We start from the raw sequence: 19,128 nt of genomic DNA, 5'->3' as shown, positions 1-19,128 counted from the left end.
AATGTCACGAATTGCTTTTCAATAGCCTTCATGAAGACCTTAACCTTGTCGCAGTCAGGGATTGAACCCCTAATACCCTTACTGATATGGGACTTAATGAGCATCAAACTTAAGCAATTAGATCACTCCCACCGCTCATAAGAAGCCCTCTCAGTTAGCGTACTTGATTCCGTGGGAATAGGCGGTTCATCCACACGAAGTGCCAAATCAAGGTCCATGCACCCCAAAGTCAAAAGAATCTTATCTTTCTAGTTAGAAAAAATTTCACCACTCAAAAATGGAATATGAGATGATTCAAAACTCAATAATGTAGTAGGAATAACTGCAACAACCAAGAACAAATCATGCTATGAAATAATAAAAATAAAGTAAATTCTAATCTCCTTGTGGGTAAAGATTGCAACATGCATCGAATCTATTTAACTGTATCAATAAGACTAGTAAATATCTCTCACCAAAATAAAAATAAAAATATTCCATTATCTGTGGACATAGGAAATTTCTATTTTGATATTTAACTTACTATCTTATTCCAAATAAATTAATAAAACAATTATTTCCCTTTGGGTAAAAATAATTAATTCTACTATTTTAAATGTAAGTAATAAGATGCCATCTAATATAATTATTTTCTGAATTTATACGCATAACAATAATTTAAGATATTGTGGTTATTCTCAAATTAATGTAATGCCCAACCATCTTATAAATTAGATATCAAATAACCTTTAATGGAACGAAACACAAATCCATAATAGTCCCAAGATATTATACTTAATTTCTGTAAATAAGTCCTTTTGCATCACAAAACTTTGAAACAAATTGTTCACAAAACAAAGTTATCAAATATCATGTAAATGTATAGATAACAAAATATGTGTTTTTTATATATCTATACAGAAAATAATATTCTATTCATGTTAATGTGATGGATTCAAAAGGTAAATCATTAAAAGAATTAAATAGTGCATGATTTAATTCATTACAATATTCTAAAAATATGTGCATATACAGTAATGGTATATACCTATGCAGCTATCAATAGTTTAAAAACTTTATAAAATGTTTCAAATCATTCATCTAAAAACTGTAAATAAATTAAATTTTAGAACAATTTGTTTTAAATCCAATTCCAATTCCATGTACAGTTTGATAAAGGACAATAATTATTTTATTTAATTACAAAATGTGATGTGACTGACAGAATGTTTATGTCAACAGATTATATATAGTTTAGAATAAATATATAATCAAACTAGTAACTTTTCGATAGACAAAGAATTTTGTTTGCGATACAAAATATTTAGATAACACAAGTTATGATTTCAAGGCATCTCAAAGAGGCAACACGTCGGCAAAATCCAAATTTAATAGTATAATTTTAATCGGATGCAAACAGACAAGTTTATGCTGACTATTTACGCAAACCTATTATACAATTAATGTTACGTTTTCTAATATATAATAAATCTGTATACTGAGCAACATGGGTTTAGAGGTAAAGCTCTGATACCACAATGTAAGAAAAAATCGTACACATATATAATATAATCATATGTGTATAGATATATAACGAAATAAAATTACACTAACCTCCTCCAGTCATTGTTGATCAAGTTGTGTGATATGTGTATATCTTATGAATCTCTCAATATTATATTATTCACTCACAATTTAGGAATAAGTATCTTCTAACTTATCAGAACTTCACAATTTAAGTGTAAGTGTCTTTTAACTTATGTAGAACTTGAGTGCCTCATTAATGGAAAACCACAAACCTATTTATAGCTCCTAGATTAGAGACCTTTATCAGAAAGATACCTAAACTTTATTAGTTTCCTTCCATCCAAGAAACTCATCAATTTTTATTAGTTTCATTCCATCAAGGAAACTTATCAATTAGTGGAAATTGATAGGCCTTAGCCAAACCACGATTAGAGTTCTTAGAATTTAGCCAACCTTGATAATTATCATCCATAACGTTAAATAATTAATAAAATAAAAAATAAATATACAAATAATACATAATATATAATTTATAAAATTAATGTGTATGTGGGCACATTAAGTCTCCTATTAAGAGACTTGGCTTACAGCTGGTTGTATATATGTACATGGGTAGGAATGTGCAGAAAAACCATCAACCCCCCAACCCACACTGACCATAAATATTAATTGATATATATACACATTTATGTACATTGAAATATTTATATACATTTGTTGTTTTAATTTGGAAAGAGTAGTGCTATATAAAGAAACTTTCCTCGCAAACTGATGTGAGGGGCCTCATTTCATATTCCAAAGTCATATCACTCCATGCCACATCAGTTTGTAAGAAAAATTTGTAAATTTTTTTTTAGTTGTATAGCATTTTCCATTTGGAAATTATTTTGGTTTGATTATGTTAGTTGAAAGAATAGCACTGGACATGAGGTAGAGAAGGAGAAAGGTTTTAATTTGGAAATTATTTTGGTTTGATTGTGTTAGTTGAAAGAATAGCACTGGACATGAGGTGGAGAAAGGAGAAAGGAGAGGAGAAAAAAATGAAGGAAAAAAATAGAAAGAAAATTAGGAAAATGAGTCTGGTTCTTAGGTTCCAAGGTTGTGATTACATAAAACAAGAAATTTGACAAAAAAAAATTAAGGATAATAATATAAAACTTTTGTAAAAAATGTTAACAGGATTTGTCTGTACACTTATTCAACGCCACATGAGAGTTGAGTGTATATATCTGTTAAATAGAGAGATATAAAGGGTTGATTTTTCTGTTGTTGGTGCTATAAAGAAGTGCTAGTGGTTCCTAACCGAGTGTTTTTATTGTTAAGAATTAAATAACTCCTAACTTTAAAATCGGTAAGACATAAAATAACAAATAAAAAAAATAATACAAATTAAATCAATCATATACACACAAGAACAGTTTCATTTCAGAATAAAACTACGTCCATAGTCGCTGCAGTTTTACTATGACCTGAAAACGATGATAACTCTTTTACACAATACAAGAGACTCCTCATTTATATAAACATAGAAATTAAGACAACGTGGAAGCAACAACAGGGAAATTACCAAAGCACCCTACCCTCGGGAAGGTTGGTTTTAATGTACGGATTTTTTTTTCTTTTTTTGATGGTTCATAGAAATGTCAAGTCTAGTGCGTGGCAAACCATTTCATTGACTGTTACATGTATCTGTAGATACTTGTTTTTATGTTTCCACAATTATGTATATACGTCCATTAAATTTTTTTAATTCATTATTAGTATTACTATTATTTTACCTTGGAGAGTTGGTTTCTTCTTTTGCTACTGTCATAAATAAAAATAAAAATAAATAAAAAAACAGTTCTAATAGAGAAGAGCTATATATATTCAGTTGTGATCTACAACAATTTCCACGGAATGAAACAATCATAAACTTCTGGCAATGGAAGGCATTTCTTTATAACAATAAGAGGTAAAGCTATTTTCGAGTTAAATATTTTTGTACAGACTAGACTAGCTACAAAATTAACAGTATGTCCAGATTTCCAAATATATAGAGCAAGAGATCTTCACAATTATTTTTCATTCGTAATTTATAAACATTTTTGCAATGCTTGCTCTTGTCCATTGTAGTATTTCAGGGGGAAGATAGCTTTCGTATTTCATTCCCATCGCTAGTTTCATCATCATGTATGCAACAATTATCCCAGAATCGACCCTGCATTGATATATTTGGTGTTAGTTTAATTCATATTTTTTAAGTAATAATTATTAATTATTATTATTATTTGCTATGATAGAAACAAACTTACGATCTAGAAACTTGTTGTGGAGAGTCATTCATTTGCAGGATAGGACAGTCAAAACCTTGGGATGCTAAGATTTGCATTCTTTCTGATTGAAATAAATTAATTTCCCCCATGGATTGCAGTTGTTTTTCACATGCCTCCTTGTATGTTTTCCTTAAATATCTCTCGACATTTTCTTTCTGATTGACGAGTTAAAATATAATTTGTGTTAGTTTTTCAAATTTTTTTAGGATTAATTACACGTTTCACTCCTATAGTTTGACCCATATTTCACTTTGGTCGCTATTGTTACAATTTGAATAATTTGGTTCCTTCATTTACGTCAAGTTTCATTTTGGTTCTTCTGTCCAAATTTTTGTTAATTTCTTCTCCGTGTACAACTCAGGAGATTGACAAGTGTCCAAAACTGTTAGTTTTAACCTCCAAAATCTAGTGCTCGTGATTCCATATCCATTGGAAGGGCAGGGAATCGAAATCTAGTTTTTAGTTTTAGGCACACAATATCGTCCTCATTTTAGTTAAAACCTTTTATGTGTACAACCAAAACTGTTAGTTTCAACCTCCAAATTGAACAGAATGACCAAATTGAAACTCAACTTAAAGTGTAGGGACCAAGTTGTTCAATTTGAAACAATAGAGACCAAAGTGAAATTTGAGCCAAACTACAAGGGTTAAAAGTATAATTAATCCTTTTTTTTATATTATGCAACATTGTATTTGTATAAAAAAAATTTGTTACTTACCACAATTTTTGCATCCTCAAAATAGGAATCATAGAGTCCAATACCTCTGCTTGAGTGGTAGTGCCTCCACATTCCCTCGTGCATGTCGTAGACAAGTAGTGTCCAGTGAAATGGCACTGATTCTTCTTGTCTTCCTTTTGAATTCATGGGAAATTGAATATACCTGACATTGTCTTGTATTGCTTTGCAGACTCTGCTGTATATTTCTTTTTCCTTGTAGCTTTCAGAAGCTCGTGTTATAATTGTCTGTTTCATGAAAATTGAATTTCAATCAGTATTTGAATTTTTTTGCTAACAATTAATATATATATATACAATTTTTGATTAGTTATATACCCAACAGTGGCTGTTGATGAAGCGTGTCTTGTTTGGTACTGTCGAGCCATCCCATCTTGCCTCTTCTTGTTGTTTGAGGAGAATTTGACCCAAGCAATCAATGACCTGCATGTAGAAAATTAGGGGTTTTTTTAATTTATTTCATTTATATATTTATTTTAATAATGTTTGTGAGTTTATGTATATGCAGAGATATATAAATTTGTGCATATTTATGTTTGCGAATGATATATACATATATATATATATATATATGACTCTGAAGATAGAGATCATATCAAATTCTTACAGAAATATAAATTTATTCAGATATATGTTAGCGTCTATGTCAGTAGGTAAATAAATCTATATAGATATAAATCTATTGTACACATATATAACTCGTTAATAATTAAAAATATCTTAAGAACATTTACAGTTATGGATCACAGCAAGTATATACATGTATTACAAATTAAGAATTATTATTTAGTGAATTACTTACAATATTTGTTATTGCTCTTTCCAGAAGTAGTGTCATGATATCTTCCATGGATATGTACAATCCTTGGCAGAGCATGTCTTTCTCTTTGTAGATGATTGCCCTGCAGTTTTGGATTTAGAGTGTTAAAGTTTATTTTGAAATATTTAGCCTAAATGGTGTTTAGAGTCATTTTTGTTTCATACTTACGTGTATCCATCTTGTGCTATGATGTTCTGGAGCCTTTGAAACTCATTCGCAGACAAGAATTTACAAACCGGGCCATCCCTTTTCAGTTCTGGGTAATTTATTTCATTTGGAGCAGGCTCAGTGCAGGTATAATTTTCAATATCCAGAAAGTCTTGGTCGTCCTCTTCTTGGTCATCTTTATTTTCTTCTCCTTGTTCTGATTTTAGTTGTTCTTCCTCTCTCTGCTTCTTTGACTTTGTCCCATAATCGTATGCACACAATCTTTTCTTGTTTCTCTGCCCATTCTTTAGCATGTCTATCTCTGCTTCGAGTTTCTCAGTTTCTTCCTTCAAGTGTCTGTTTTCTTCATTGACTTTCTCATTCTCCTTCCTGATGTTGTCACACTCTTCCCTAAGCTGTTTGTTTGCTTCATTGACTTCCTTGTTCTCCTTTTCCATGTGCACCAGTTTCTTCCTGTCTTCCACATGATTTACTACCATTTCTTTCAAAAGGTTTAAAGCATAGTTGCTCTCGGTTTTCAATGCCTTCATTTCCTCTTCATGACCACATACTTCGTGTGCTATTCGGTTGATGTTATCAATTGCGGTTCCCAAAGAAATGTAACCATCAAACTTGCCTTCATGTTGTTTTGTCTCTCTTTCCAAATGTTCAAAATTAGTCTCCAAGACAAATTGCGAGGCATCAACAGAGTGAAATTCAGAGATGGAGCCCAGGATTGCGTCGCACAATGCATCAAGTTTGTCTTGTTCAGTCGTCACTTCTTGTCTGTCCCAAGTTTTCATTTCATGTAAAACAGTTCGAGTATCTGACTCGTTGTTTGACATGATGATCTGATTGTTTTGTGTTGCCAATGTTTCTTCTACAAAAACACTGAATTCTAGGTCTGTGAGTTTAAGCTCATCCTCCAAAACCTGTGGCATTTGAGGAAAAAATTCTCATAACTTCTTATAAACTGTATTTAAATTTACAGTGGGTGACAACACAAGATTACTATATATATATATATATATGGCAGGAAAGAAGTATCGGTAGCAAAATGTTATTAAAAATTCTAAATGAGTATGCTGTTACCTCTTCAGGTCTGAGTGTTGGAATTCGCCTTTCTCCTAAATTATTGCTTAGAGTGCCAAGATGCCATTTGATGTATCTCGGGAATCCCTCGTCTATGTTTGGCTGAACAAGATTTGTGTGCTCACACAACCAGTACTGTGTATAAGAAATGAAAGAAATTAAATATGGAATATTTCGATTGTTTTTTAGTGGTGATAAAAACTTACTAAAAGTGCTATGACACATCCAGTCACTCCAGCTGGTTTTTGGTGCATTTTCTGCACAGATTTGATTAATTTGTCTCTGATCGCATCGCACCATGCATACTTTGCCATGTTTTGGAGGTCGTCCACATAATGTATATATCTTCTTGTCAGAATATGGCTACTGCCGGAGAAGAACACTGTTAGAAGTGCATGTAAGCAGAGCAGTTTTGCAACATCTTCATAATCCCTTTCACTTCTTCCTTTCAGCGATTCATTAATTGCATTCTCAATGTGAACTTTGGATATGTTATTGATGTTACCAAATATTCTCTTGACAAATTGAGAACTCTTTCTTGATCCCTGAGTGATATCTAGCGGCTCTGATCCTTGCTTTATGCCAAATATCAACCCTATGTCTCTGCTGCTTGGGAGCAAATCTTTTCCACCAATGTGGAATGCTTGTTTCTTGTAATTATATGATTCTATTATTTCAACAATAATGTTCTCGTTCTTTTTGCACCTCAATGATTCTACATAACGCTGATTCAGGATTGATTCGAAGAAATGCCAGAATGGTGTTTGTTTCAGCACATCTTTATGTGCTTTTGTGAGTCGGATCCTTTCAATCAATCGTATCACAGCCAAGATGTTTGACCGATGTTGAAATATGAATGTACGTATTTTCTTTGCAGCTCGTTTCTTTTCTGGTTTTTTAGGAATTTTCCTTTCTTTTGGAGGGGGAGGAATGGTTTCTGGTGGTGTGGTTACTAACAGATGCTGAGTTCGTCCACTCAGACGAGGCGATCTCCTTGTTATTGTACCAAGGACCAGTGAGGCTTCTGATTGCACTAGGGAGGTGTTTCTTATTGTTGGTATTGTATCAATTGTCGGGCTATTTTCAGCGACTGGCAAACTGCATCTCTCACTCCTTGGACACAACTCGTACTTTTCTTGTGATTGTTTGTTCTTTCTCGTCATTTTTGCAATGCGCAAACTGTTGACTGCAAAGTATATATGTAAAATGATTGTTAACGATTACATGAAATACAATAGAGAAATCTGTTGACATATACATGAGAAGAATTTTGTACATATAGATAAATTTGAGCACACACGTGTTATGGTATCTGTGTACAAATAGATAAATCTGTTCAGATATAAATGAAATGAAATTTCAACAGATAGATAAATTTATGGAGACATGTTACATGTGTACAGATAGAAAATTTTGTTCAGATATAAATGAAATAAAAAATTAAAATTAAAACATAGATAAATCTGTGCAGATGTGGTATGGTGTCTATGTGCACAAATAAAAAAATATGTTCAGATATAGATTGTAATGAAATTTGTACAGATAGATAAATCTTTTTTGATATAGATAAAAATCTGTTTAGATACATAATTGTACACGGATATATCTGTCAAAATATATGAAGGTGTATGTGTTCGTACAAATAGATAAATCTGTATAACACAGGTTCTATGTCCAATTAACATTTGTCAACACTGTACAAATATGAATATCTGTAATAAATTTTTCTCTACACATATGTAAGTGTACCAATTTTTTTGGAACACATAAATCTATAGATAAATATGCTCAGATTTAGATGAAATGAAATTTCAAAAGACAGACAAATCTGTGGAAACATGTGCTATGGTGTGTATGTGCATATATAGAAAAATCTATTAAGATATAAATCAGATAAAATCTGCAAAGATAGATAAATTTTTAAATAACAGTTGTTTTATGAAATTTGTCTGGACAGTTATTCTTATATGTTTAGTGAAAATGACAATTAATAGGGTTAGTGAGACATTATTAAGTTTAACTGTTGACATTTTTAATTTAGATATAACTTTATGCAAGGTTTTTTGTTTTTTGTTTTTTATTTTACAGAGTTAAATATTTCTGTATGTGCAGATATGTATAAAACTATATATTTTTTATGAAAAAATGTTACAGTGTGATTGAAATTTAAAATTGGAGTTGCATACAGATATAAAAATAAATAATTGTTTAATTTTTTTTTACAGGGGGAGATATTTGTATTTACGATATAAAATAGATAGATAAAGAGTTATAATCAACAGTTCATGTACTGCTTTAGGTCAAAAATAGTGGCTAATGGATGATTTAAACTCATCACAAGTTTAGATTATCATATCTGAAAATGGTTATGCCAAATTGTAACATTAAATTAGATATCGAATCATCCATGGCTCCTCTCGTGGAGACACTCAATTTTCAAAGTTTGGCAAATCTGGAAAGTTACTTTTCTAGGTTGGAGATTAGTGTGAACTATTTGCAAATAAATGTTGAATCATTGATAGATGACAGGGCAAAGGAAGAGAAATAACACTTTAGTACATTTATGGAGATTCCAAATGAAGCATCAACAGATAGTGACGTTGGTGATGTTGATGATCATGGAAAAGATGCCCGTTAAGATGTTGTTGATGATGTTTCAATGGATTGATTTTTATTTTTTATTTTTTAAATAATTTATTGAATTTCCCTATATATAAAAAAAGGAATATACGTTTGTTGTGTCCTGAATTTTCAACAGAAAACTCTTAACTGCTTGTAGCACAAATTAGTTTGATTTAAAAATTAGTTAGGCAAGGATGGTGAGAAAGTGAAGGATTATACTAACTGATAGACATAATTGAAATGCTACAATAGGTTATTGCTGTTGCTGCACAATCAGATTGGAAAAAGCTTGAACAAAGATTTTCCTTGACCTTTAGAGAGAGAGAGAGAGATGGTTTCTTTGGTTGTAGGGTGGTTATATAAGCAGGGGTATTTTCGTCACACTGAAAATTTATGTCCTTATGGGCTTAGTAGTTTAGTGTGGGGAGATAGACCAAGAAGTCCAGGATTTGAATTTTAGCCTAAACACCCAATTAGAAATAGCATTTTATTTTATATTTTATTATTATTTTCATGGAACTCACAAATCTCAATTTTCATCCCAAGTGTCCAAAAACAAATTCCTTATCACTCGACAACAATCCAAAACATCCTAACAATCCCCAAACGTCATGTGAATTCAACAATACATACACGCGTATATAAAACCATAAAATTTTCAAAATTTCAAATATTCAAAACAATCTCAAACTATGAAACATGGACACTCCAAAATCAGTGTCATGGCAATGTCCGACACGTGGACACGCCAGGGACACGTGTCCTTTTAATTTAATGATTTTTTTTGTAGGGGACACGAAGGGGACATGGCGAGGACACGCGTGTCCATATCGGGACACGACATGAGACACGACGAGGCTCATTTTTAACTTTGTTATATTTATTTGTGGTCAAAGTGTAATATTTAAAAAACAAAAAATGAGAGGGTTATTTTGTAATAATACAAAATATATACAACCTAGGTTTTGTTTGTTGCTGTGCTTAAATCTCTTCACTTTAGCAAACTCAAACGGCGACGAATAGTCCCTCCGGTGAGTGTCCTTTGATCGATTCTTCGTCGTCTTCTTCTTTTCATCGTTTTTCTTCATCAATTCTCATTCAATCTCCATCACCGAACGACCTCGTAAGTAGTAAAGCTCTCGTCTCTGTCTCTCTTCTCTCTCGTCTATCTCTCCTCTATTGGTAGATCTCCATCTCTCTTCTCTCTCTCTCTCTGTCTCCTCTCTCTCTGCTCTCTTCTCTCTTTTCACCTCGCGCCTCTCTCTCATCTCTTTGTCTTCTCTCTCTGGTCTATCTCTTTTCTCTCTCTTCTCTGTTGATCAAATATTTTTATTTATATATATATATATATTATATTTTAGTTTATATATATTATATCTCTTCTCTTTGTCTTCTTTCTTCATTATTTTTTATTTATTTTATGATTAGATATTTATATATATATATATATATATTGTATATTTTAATTTAATTTTTTTCTTTATAAATTTATATATTTTAAATTTATTTTTATTATATATTTAATATTTTCTTTATATAATGTTTACAATATATAGAACATATGTTTTTAATGCATAAATGTAATGGTCTTTATATACACATTAAATTAATATTAGTTTTTTATTAATTTTGATTGTTTGGTAATATAAAATTAATCTATATAGCAAATACGTAACACATATATTTAAAAAAATAATAATAATTTGCCATGTCCCCCGCCGTATCCGTATTCCCATTTTTTTGAAATCGCCGTGTCCTGTGTCCGTATTCGTGTCCGTATCCATGCTTCATAGATCTCAAACCTCAACCAAACTTTGCAAATTTACATTTAAAATGATCCTTACAGCAAATACTGCATTCGTATCAGAACATTTCAAAGGAAAAATGACCAAAAAGCATGCTTTGGACAAAAAGGAATTAAAACTTTAAAATTTTTAAGGATTTTAGAAAACTATAACAATTAGCATTAGTGGCTACAGCCTACAAGTATTTCTAGCATAAGGTAATAATTGTGGGCAAAGGAAGTCTTTTGGCGATGAGAAATTAGACTTGTCGGTAAAATATCAACAATGATACTTGTTTTTGGCAACAAAGATTAATGATCTAGGCAAAATTTGTGGAGAAAAATTTTCACGCCATAGGATTATTTCTGCAAATGGAGGGAAAATTTTGCCATTACAACTTTTTCTTGGCAACGCAAGAGTTTGTCAGGAAAGTAAGTGTCTTAGCGACGAGGTAGTTTCGTCAGTATAGTAGCCATGGTGTCAATCAAACCAAATGTCCACTAAATAATGCGGGTAGTATAATTTGCGTAATAGACACTCAAAATGATTTATTTACATGCTCAGATAACATAAGATATAAACTAGTAAATAATGCCTTTTCTAGAACTATTAAGCTCATGTAATGAACACAATATTCCCAAACCTGATAATCCTTTCTATACACATCATATTTAATTAAAGATGGCCCTAATTTTTTATCTAACAGAAACACTACCGAGCATGGTTGACCAAAACCAATGCACATCTCCACCTAGAAATTTGCTATACAGGGCCATTTTTTGGTTTTGTTTTAATTTCTGAAAAATATAAAATAAATCTTGTTTGGTGAAGTGTTTCCAAAAACTGTTAGGGAAATTTTTCTAAAACAACCCACTTTCTAGGAATTTTTTATGTATGAATTTTCAGAAATTGCTTTCACACAAAATGATAACTTACAAAAATGATGAGTGTTTGGAGAAATGTTTTCGAAAATTTTTCAAAAAAATACAACCCACTTTCTAAGAAATTGTTTATGAATTTTTAAAAACTCTTTACCCAATAAAAACATAATGAAACCTACGAGTGTTTTTAAACTTTTCAATGCTTTTGTTTCCAAAAAGGAAACCAATCAATCAAACCCTAATGCTCTATTTGGTTTATTGGAACGAAATAGAATGAAACGATCATTCTAATATAGTCTCCATTCTCATGTTTGGTTCACTAACAAAATGACACAAAATATATTACAAATAGAATAATCATTCACCATTGTACGGAAATAGTCATGAATGACCATTTCATTTAATTTCATTCCAATGAACCAAACACTACATAAATGTCTATCTTCCAATCTACTCAATTGATACCTAAGAGAGGGCCTTGGATAATAAAAGTGCAAACCCTTTGGTTTAATTCATGGGATTGGAATCAACATGTCAAGAAACCATTAGTCTTTCACTTTTTTCACTATAACACAGCACAGAGCATGAAACAAACAAGGGAAATCCTATGGTACATACCCTCCAAGGGAAATCTGATGCTACACACCGCACCACAAAAGTGTAACTTTACTACAAAATTTCATAACATCAATCACAAAATACATCATCACGCCACAAATTAACATAACAAAATGTCCAACATTTTGTGGTTCATGTAACAAAAACCCCCAACCATATAATGCGTAATCTCACCACAAATTAGCATAACAAAATGTACAATATTTTGTGGTTCATGTAATAAAAAGTTTGTGGCTTGGTAACTATATTTTTGTTATGCCAATTTGTGGGAGGTTATGTATTTTTTAATTAATGGTATAAAATTTTGTATTCACCCAAAAATGTTATAAAATTTTGTGATAAATTTGCACCCATTTGTGTGGTAAGACACACAGATAGAAAGAGGACATGAGTATACAAAATGAGCTGTCATTCAAAGAGCAATAGTCCCAAAATGTTCAGAAAATAAACTCGGCGGTGCTTTTCCACACTTACATTTGAATCAATCACAGAGCTAAATAGCAACAATAAGGTTTAGAGCACTTACAAGAAGAGTATGATTTGAGTTAGAGAGAGAAACTCCACTCCAGAATCCAGACACACTCCCTCTTTCTCTCTCTAGAAACTCGAAAAAAACATGAACAACTTTTCACATAAAGCGAGAGCGATAGGGGTTTTGAAGAACCCTCGTATTTTTTATGACCGTCGGATTTCCTAAGTCAATGGACTCTGATTTACATCCGTTGGATCTTAGTTGTGAGCGCTTCGGCCCCGATTTGCTAATATAAAGCTGTCAGATCAGATTGGCCACGTTGCTATCATGCACCCATTTGAGCCTATTCTCTTTCGCTTAAATTGTTTGCCGAATTAAGGGTTGATTTGGGAATGGTTATTTAAATAATTTTTTTTATTTTTTAATTAAAATATGAGATAAAGAAATATTAATATATTGGACATGATTTTTTTTTTTTTTATAAAGAGTCAAAAATAGAGGAAATGGAATCATTTACTTTTTTGTATAATTTTTTAACTTTTTCAGTAATTTTTTAACTTTTTAATTATTGTTGAGATTCTGAAACCTACCCTAAGTTAGATAGGATTATAAATACAATATGATTAGTGAGAAGATTATTAGTGTGAAATATAAGATAAAGTGTGTTTTTTTATATACTAGTGCACAGAATTCCAAACACATATACATAAAGATGATGATGATGATATATAAGATAAAACAAACACTCCATTCTTAATCCTCTCCTCACTACCAAACACAATTTTCTCCCTATAACTCCAAACAAACGGGGCCATTGTATAAACATTGAGTTATGTAGAGTCTACAGAATTGCTAGTCCAATTCCCTCCCATTGCATTTTAATTTATTTTTTTAATTTTTGGAAAAAATTTTATCTACTTAATTCAAATACACTAAAAATATAAAATTTGTAAAAAAAAAAAAACCAAAATACAAGAATGTAGTTCAATTTTGTTTTTGTTTTTTGTATTTATTGATTTTTTTTTAAAAAAAATTGCAAATATTTTACTTTTTATATACATTTAGATTAGTTGGATAAAATTAAAAAAAATGACTAAAATATAAATTTTTTTTTTTGACAAAAACCAAAAAATTGAAAAGCAGATTAATGCTCTAAAGCTTCGTTTGGGGAGTAACTATTTTAGTCAAAAAGGTTAAAAAGTTACTATAAGTTGTCACATCACTCTCTCTACTTTTCTGTACGTCTTTTCGTAAAAAATCAAAAAATTACTAATATAACTTATTCCCAAACGAGGCTTAAGTATCCTATTCAAAACTAATTGACTGAAAGCATGATTTTTAATCACACCTTGACATAGAATGAGAAATAAGTATTCTTATGGTTTAATTTTGAGGGTTGGTTTGACATGTTTGAAAAAAGTTAAAAAGTCAAAAAGTCACTATCTTATTTAAGTCACACCACCTCTCAAACCCAAACCAAACCAAACCCAATTCATATTTCATAAAAATTCAAAAAGTGCACTTACTTAGATCATTCCAAACAACTCCCGAATATACAAGAAATTTGGAAAAAAAATTTCCCAGTTCGTGAAATGGATTGGATTGTGTAATCTGGCCCATTAATTGGACATAATGTCTTGTTTTAATGATTTTTTTATTATTTATAAATATTTTAGATCTATCATATAATTCATTCATAAAAAATAAGATTAATTTAATATCCATAATTAAGTGATTTAAAAAAAAATTATATTATATTTGGAGAAAATAAGTCTAAGGTCTCTCTCTCATTTTTAGTAATGGAAGAGATCCACAATATTATTTTATGATGTTTAAGGTATTTCAACCTCATACCCATATATGACAGAGAAATTTGACTCTTTCAAATCAAACATCATCTCTCTCTCTCTCTCTCTCTCTCTCTCTCTCTCTCTCTCTCTCTCTCCCTTCAATGGCCGCCGTATCTGCCTCCACCATCGTGACCGACCTTCATGATCGGGCGCTCATTTTCTTCACCGACCTTTATGATCAGACTCTTGTCTAGGATGTCGAACGAACACCAGGTGGACCGCCACCAAAACGAAACCAACTGGAATAGGACTAGCCACTCTCTTCAAGGTATTGGAAGATCTCTTTACGATTCTTCTCTAGAATGATCTAAACAAAAACGAAGAAGAAAGATTTATATATATACATAAAGATGATGATGATGATGATAGAGACCTTACCATTGTTGATGTAGAGAAGGAGACTATGAAGAGGATAATGAAACTTCTTTGCTAAGGTGTGTTCCACGCTCCTTGGTCAAAAATATAAAGAAAATTGTAAACATATCATAAATTTCTCTAGATATGAATTTTCTCTGGATTTCCAAAGAATTTATCTGGCCTTTCCAAAATTTCTCTTGAGTGAAATTCTTGGATCGAATTTTCTCTAATTTTTCTACATTTTATGATGTATTTCTCTCGCTATACGTATATATGTAAATGCATATATTATACCTGTAAAACTCTTTACGATGTTTTTCTTCTCTTTTCTCGCTGTTGAAACTTTTAGAATTAGAGCGTTTGTCAATGGACATTGGTTTAATGTGGATGAATTCACGCATTTTAGTACTTTTTTGGTTAAGAAATGGGTTAGAGTTCTGGTTTTGTATTACAGTTTTGCTGTGTAATTTTACTAAGTTGGTGAATTGGGGATTTGGGTTGGATTTTGAAGGTTGATTAAAAATAAAAAATAAAAAATTATTTGGAAATTGGACTAAAAATTTACAAAATTTAGTATTTTGGTGAGAAAATTGCAGGAACTTGTTAGTATTTTGTTCTGGTCAATCTTCTCTGGGTAATTTTCTCTGCTCTATTTAGTTTTCTCTTTGTTATTCAATTTTCTCTGAATTTCTCTGGTTTTAACTCAAAGAAATTTCAATTTTCTCCTGGTAGATTTTTCTGTGTTGTTCAATTTTCTCTGATTTGAACTCAGAGAAATTTGAATTTTCTCTGGGTAATTTTTTCTGTCGTGTTCAATTTTCTCTGTGTTGAACCCAGATAAATTTGAATTTTTTCTAGTTTAAACCAACGAAATTCCTTGGGAAGTCCAGAATTTCTCTGAATTAAAATTTCTCTGGATCAATTTTGAGGGATCTTAGACATTATGAAAATATTAAATGTCATTTATGCTATAAAATTTTAATATCGAGGACCTTAAAAAAAACCCTTATATTTGTTGTACATTTTTTAAATAATAAAAATGATAATAAAAAAAAAAATTTGTCATACTATATGATGTTAAGGGATTAGTAAGTTAAATTACCTTTGAACTTCTCACTGACCCAAGAGACAACCACTGGGCCAACTCTAAAAAAAATGATAAAATCACATTGCTACATTTATGAATTGATTGTTTTTTTTATAGATGATCTATGCATTGGGACCTAAAAAATTTATGAAATTGTTAATCGAAAGGAGACCAGTTACATGGCCAATAGGCGAAACTGAACTACATCTTTCATTCTTATTAAAAATAAACAAAAATTATTTTTTTAATAAATTCCTATCTATATTTTTATCATTCTTAATTTAATAAAAGTAAATCTCACTTCTTTCACTTTTTATTTTTATATCTTTTTTTCTCCTTCACCCAAAATCCAAAACACAAGCACAACACAGTTACACTATTTGTTATGCGTGGAATTATATTATGTGTATATATGAATGGTTACTCACCATTTATGCACACACTATGCCCAGTGACAGAGTCAGAAATTTTATGTAAGAAGGGCATCTATTAATTACAATCTCAAAATTTTTCTTCCCTAATTAATAACAATAAAATGATCATAATATTTTGAGCTAATATTAATCATAAAAACTTAAATATTCATTACAAAAATACCGCTAAACTTTCACAATTGACTTCGACAAGTTTTCATTCATTACAAAAATATCACTAAACTTTCACAATTGACCCCGGCAAGTTTTCATCTTTTGAAAGTTTTTCCATGATAGTACCATTATCAACGCCATCAAAAAAGCCTATTTCTATGTAAACCACCAAGCTATCATTCATCCATTCATCACCTATTCGGTTCCGCAACTGATTCTTCACAATATTCATAGCTAAAAATATCCTCTCAACAGTAACAGTTGCAACAGGTAAGATCAATGCTAAAATCAGGAGCAAATAAACCAATGGATATACTTTATCTCTTCTAATCTCTACCATTTTCTTAGCAAGATTGGCAATTCCATTTAACCATGAGAACTCACTACTAGAGAGTATGTTGATAATACATGTATTAAGTTGATCATTAAGCACCATGAACTCTACCGTAGAAAATTCATTTGGATAAAATTCAGCAAGATGAATTAAACTTTTCTTGTCAAAACTAGAGAATGAGTCGGATGGATTCAAACATGCCATAGAAAGTAGTTTGACTCAGTGAAACGAGTATATAGTTCTTGAATTTGCATATCCAAAATAGTGTAGAATTACTCGGCGCGATAGTGATATAAATTTGTAATTTCTTTAGCTTTACACCTTCTTCTCCCTTGAGCTATAAACATATCATCCATTTGGGGAACATCAATTTCATGCTTTTCACAAAAAGATGAAACATCATCAAGTAAAGAGGTCCACCCAGTTTCCCTCATCATTTGGAGTCGCCTTTTAGAAACTTGAACCAAATTCATAGCATTAACAATATCTTTATATTTCCTTTGTAATGCTTGTGATAACTCATTTGTAATAGCCAATATCGTTCTCATCATCAAATGAAGATTAAATACAACTCAAAAGATTGAATTGAGTCCAGCAACACATTTGCTTCTACTAGTTGTTCTAAATTTGAACCATCATCTGAAATCATTTCAAGCACATCGATCACTGTTGAAAACATACCAGCCAAACTAACTAAAGTACCATAGTGTGAACTCCAATGTGTATCACTAGCACGTTTGAGATTGGTTTCCTGATTTAAACCTTGCCCACTTGATAGCTCTTCCATATTAAGTGCTTCAACAACTTTTGTTGCTTGTTTATTCTTAACAATATCTCGACGTTTACATGATACTCCAACAACATTTACTACATTAGTAACCAAAGTGAAGAGTAAGGCAATTTGACCATGATTCTTTGCCACGGCTATAAGAGTCAATTGCAACTGATGAGCAAAACAATGAACATAATATGCACGAGGAATCTCCCTCAATATAAGTGTTTTAAGACCATTTAACTCACCTTGCATATTACTAGCCCCATCATATCCTTGACCCCGCAGTCTAGAAATATTCAATCCAAGTCTAGAAAATAAATTTTCCATAGCTTGCTTGAGCAAAAGAGCAGTAGCATTGGCAACATGCTCAATACCAATAAAATGCTCAATCAATTGGTAAAACAAAACGTGATTTGTTATTGTATTTATAATTGTCTAATAAATCTAATCTTTGTATAAATAACTTTTACTGTGAAACCTCTAAAGTAGAAGGTTTAAATCATCAATGTGAGTCCGAATTGAAACCCACAAGAGGAGTATGGATGAATATGGAGAGATGAACTATGGAGAAAACTTGTTCTAGGAGGAAGCGTTGTTCAATTCGGTTCTATTTTTAAGTAAATCCAAATCAAAGTACTACTTATGTTTTCATGAAATTTGAAATCAAATCAAACTATAAAAATATAATTTGATATGGTTTGGAACAACAATCTTTATAAAGAGAAATCTACAATGTGCACCCTATAAAATGGTGCACATCGTAAAAAAAGTTACGATTTTTTTATGATAAAAGTTATGATTATTTGTAATGTTTGTTATGATATTTTATACTCTCTATCCCAAAATAATAGTCCCTTTTGGAAAATCAAATTTTTTTTGATTGTATAATTATTTCATTTTTAAAATATTAATTTTTCAAAATTACTTTTGATAGTATATTTTTTTTAAAATATCAATTGTCATAATTGTACTTTTTGTATTGTTAATAAATTTAAAAACATGGCAAAATAAAAAATTTATATTATTTTAATCCTAAATTTTTGAGAGAGACTAATATTTGAAACAATAAAAAACAAAATAAGAGACTAATGTTTTGGAACGGAGAGAATAATAAAGTTATGAATAACGAATTTATGATTTACAC

At 30.9% G+C, this 19,128-nt stretch overlaps 3 protein-coding genes across 3 annotated transcripts; all 3 read right to left on the bottom strand.

Moving 5' to 3' along the window:
• Nucleotides 1–3,422: 3,422 nt before the first annotated feature.
• Nucleotides 3,423–13,370, bottom strand: LOC114300221 (uncharacterized). The gene is made up of 9 exons (XM_028245108.2): nucleotides 13,049–13,370; nucleotides 6,824–7,803; nucleotides 6,618–6,752; nucleotides 5,547–6,457; nucleotides 5,361–5,460; nucleotides 4,877–4,981; nucleotides 4,541–4,786; nucleotides 3,801–3,976; nucleotides 3,423–3,706 (listed from the first exon to the last, which is right to left on the bottom strand). The coding sequence occupies exons 2-9, from the start codon at nucleotides 7,778–7,780 to the stop codon at nucleotides 3,571–3,573; spliced, it is 2,766 nt and encodes a 921-aa protein (XP_028100909.2). The 5' UTR covers nucleotides 7,781–7,803; nucleotides 13,049–13,370; the 3' UTR covers nucleotides 3,423–3,570.
• A 3,569-nt stretch (nucleotides 13,371–16,939) lies between these two features.
• LOC114300237 (uncharacterized) lies at nucleotides 16,940–17,757 on the bottom strand. The gene is made up of 2 exons (XM_082876229.1): nucleotides 17,531–17,757; nucleotides 16,940–17,378 (listed from the first exon to the last, which is right to left on the bottom strand). The coding sequence occupies exons 1-2, from the start codon at nucleotides 17,755–17,757 to the stop codon at nucleotides 16,940–16,942; spliced, it is 666 nt and encodes a 221-aa protein (XP_082732355.1).
• A 2-nt stretch (nucleotides 17,758–17,759) lies between these two features.
• On the bottom strand, nucleotides 17,760–18,311 carry LOC145793408 (uncharacterized). The gene has a single exon (XM_082876228.1). The coding sequence runs from the start codon at nucleotides 18,309–18,311 to the stop codon at nucleotides 17,760–17,762; it is 552 nt and encodes a 183-aa protein (XP_082732354.1).
• Between the last annotated feature and the right edge of the window lie 817 nt (nucleotides 18,312–19,128).

This window comes from Camellia sinensis, chromosome 6 (assembly GCF_055761805.1).
Source record: "Camellia sinensis isolate YWXY chromosome 6, ASM5576180v1, whole genome shotgun sequence".
Taxonomy (NCBI): Eukaryota; Viridiplantae; Streptophyta; class Magnoliopsida; order Ericales; family Theaceae; genus Camellia; species Camellia sinensis.
This window is presented reverse-complemented; position numbering and strand designations above follow the sequence as displayed.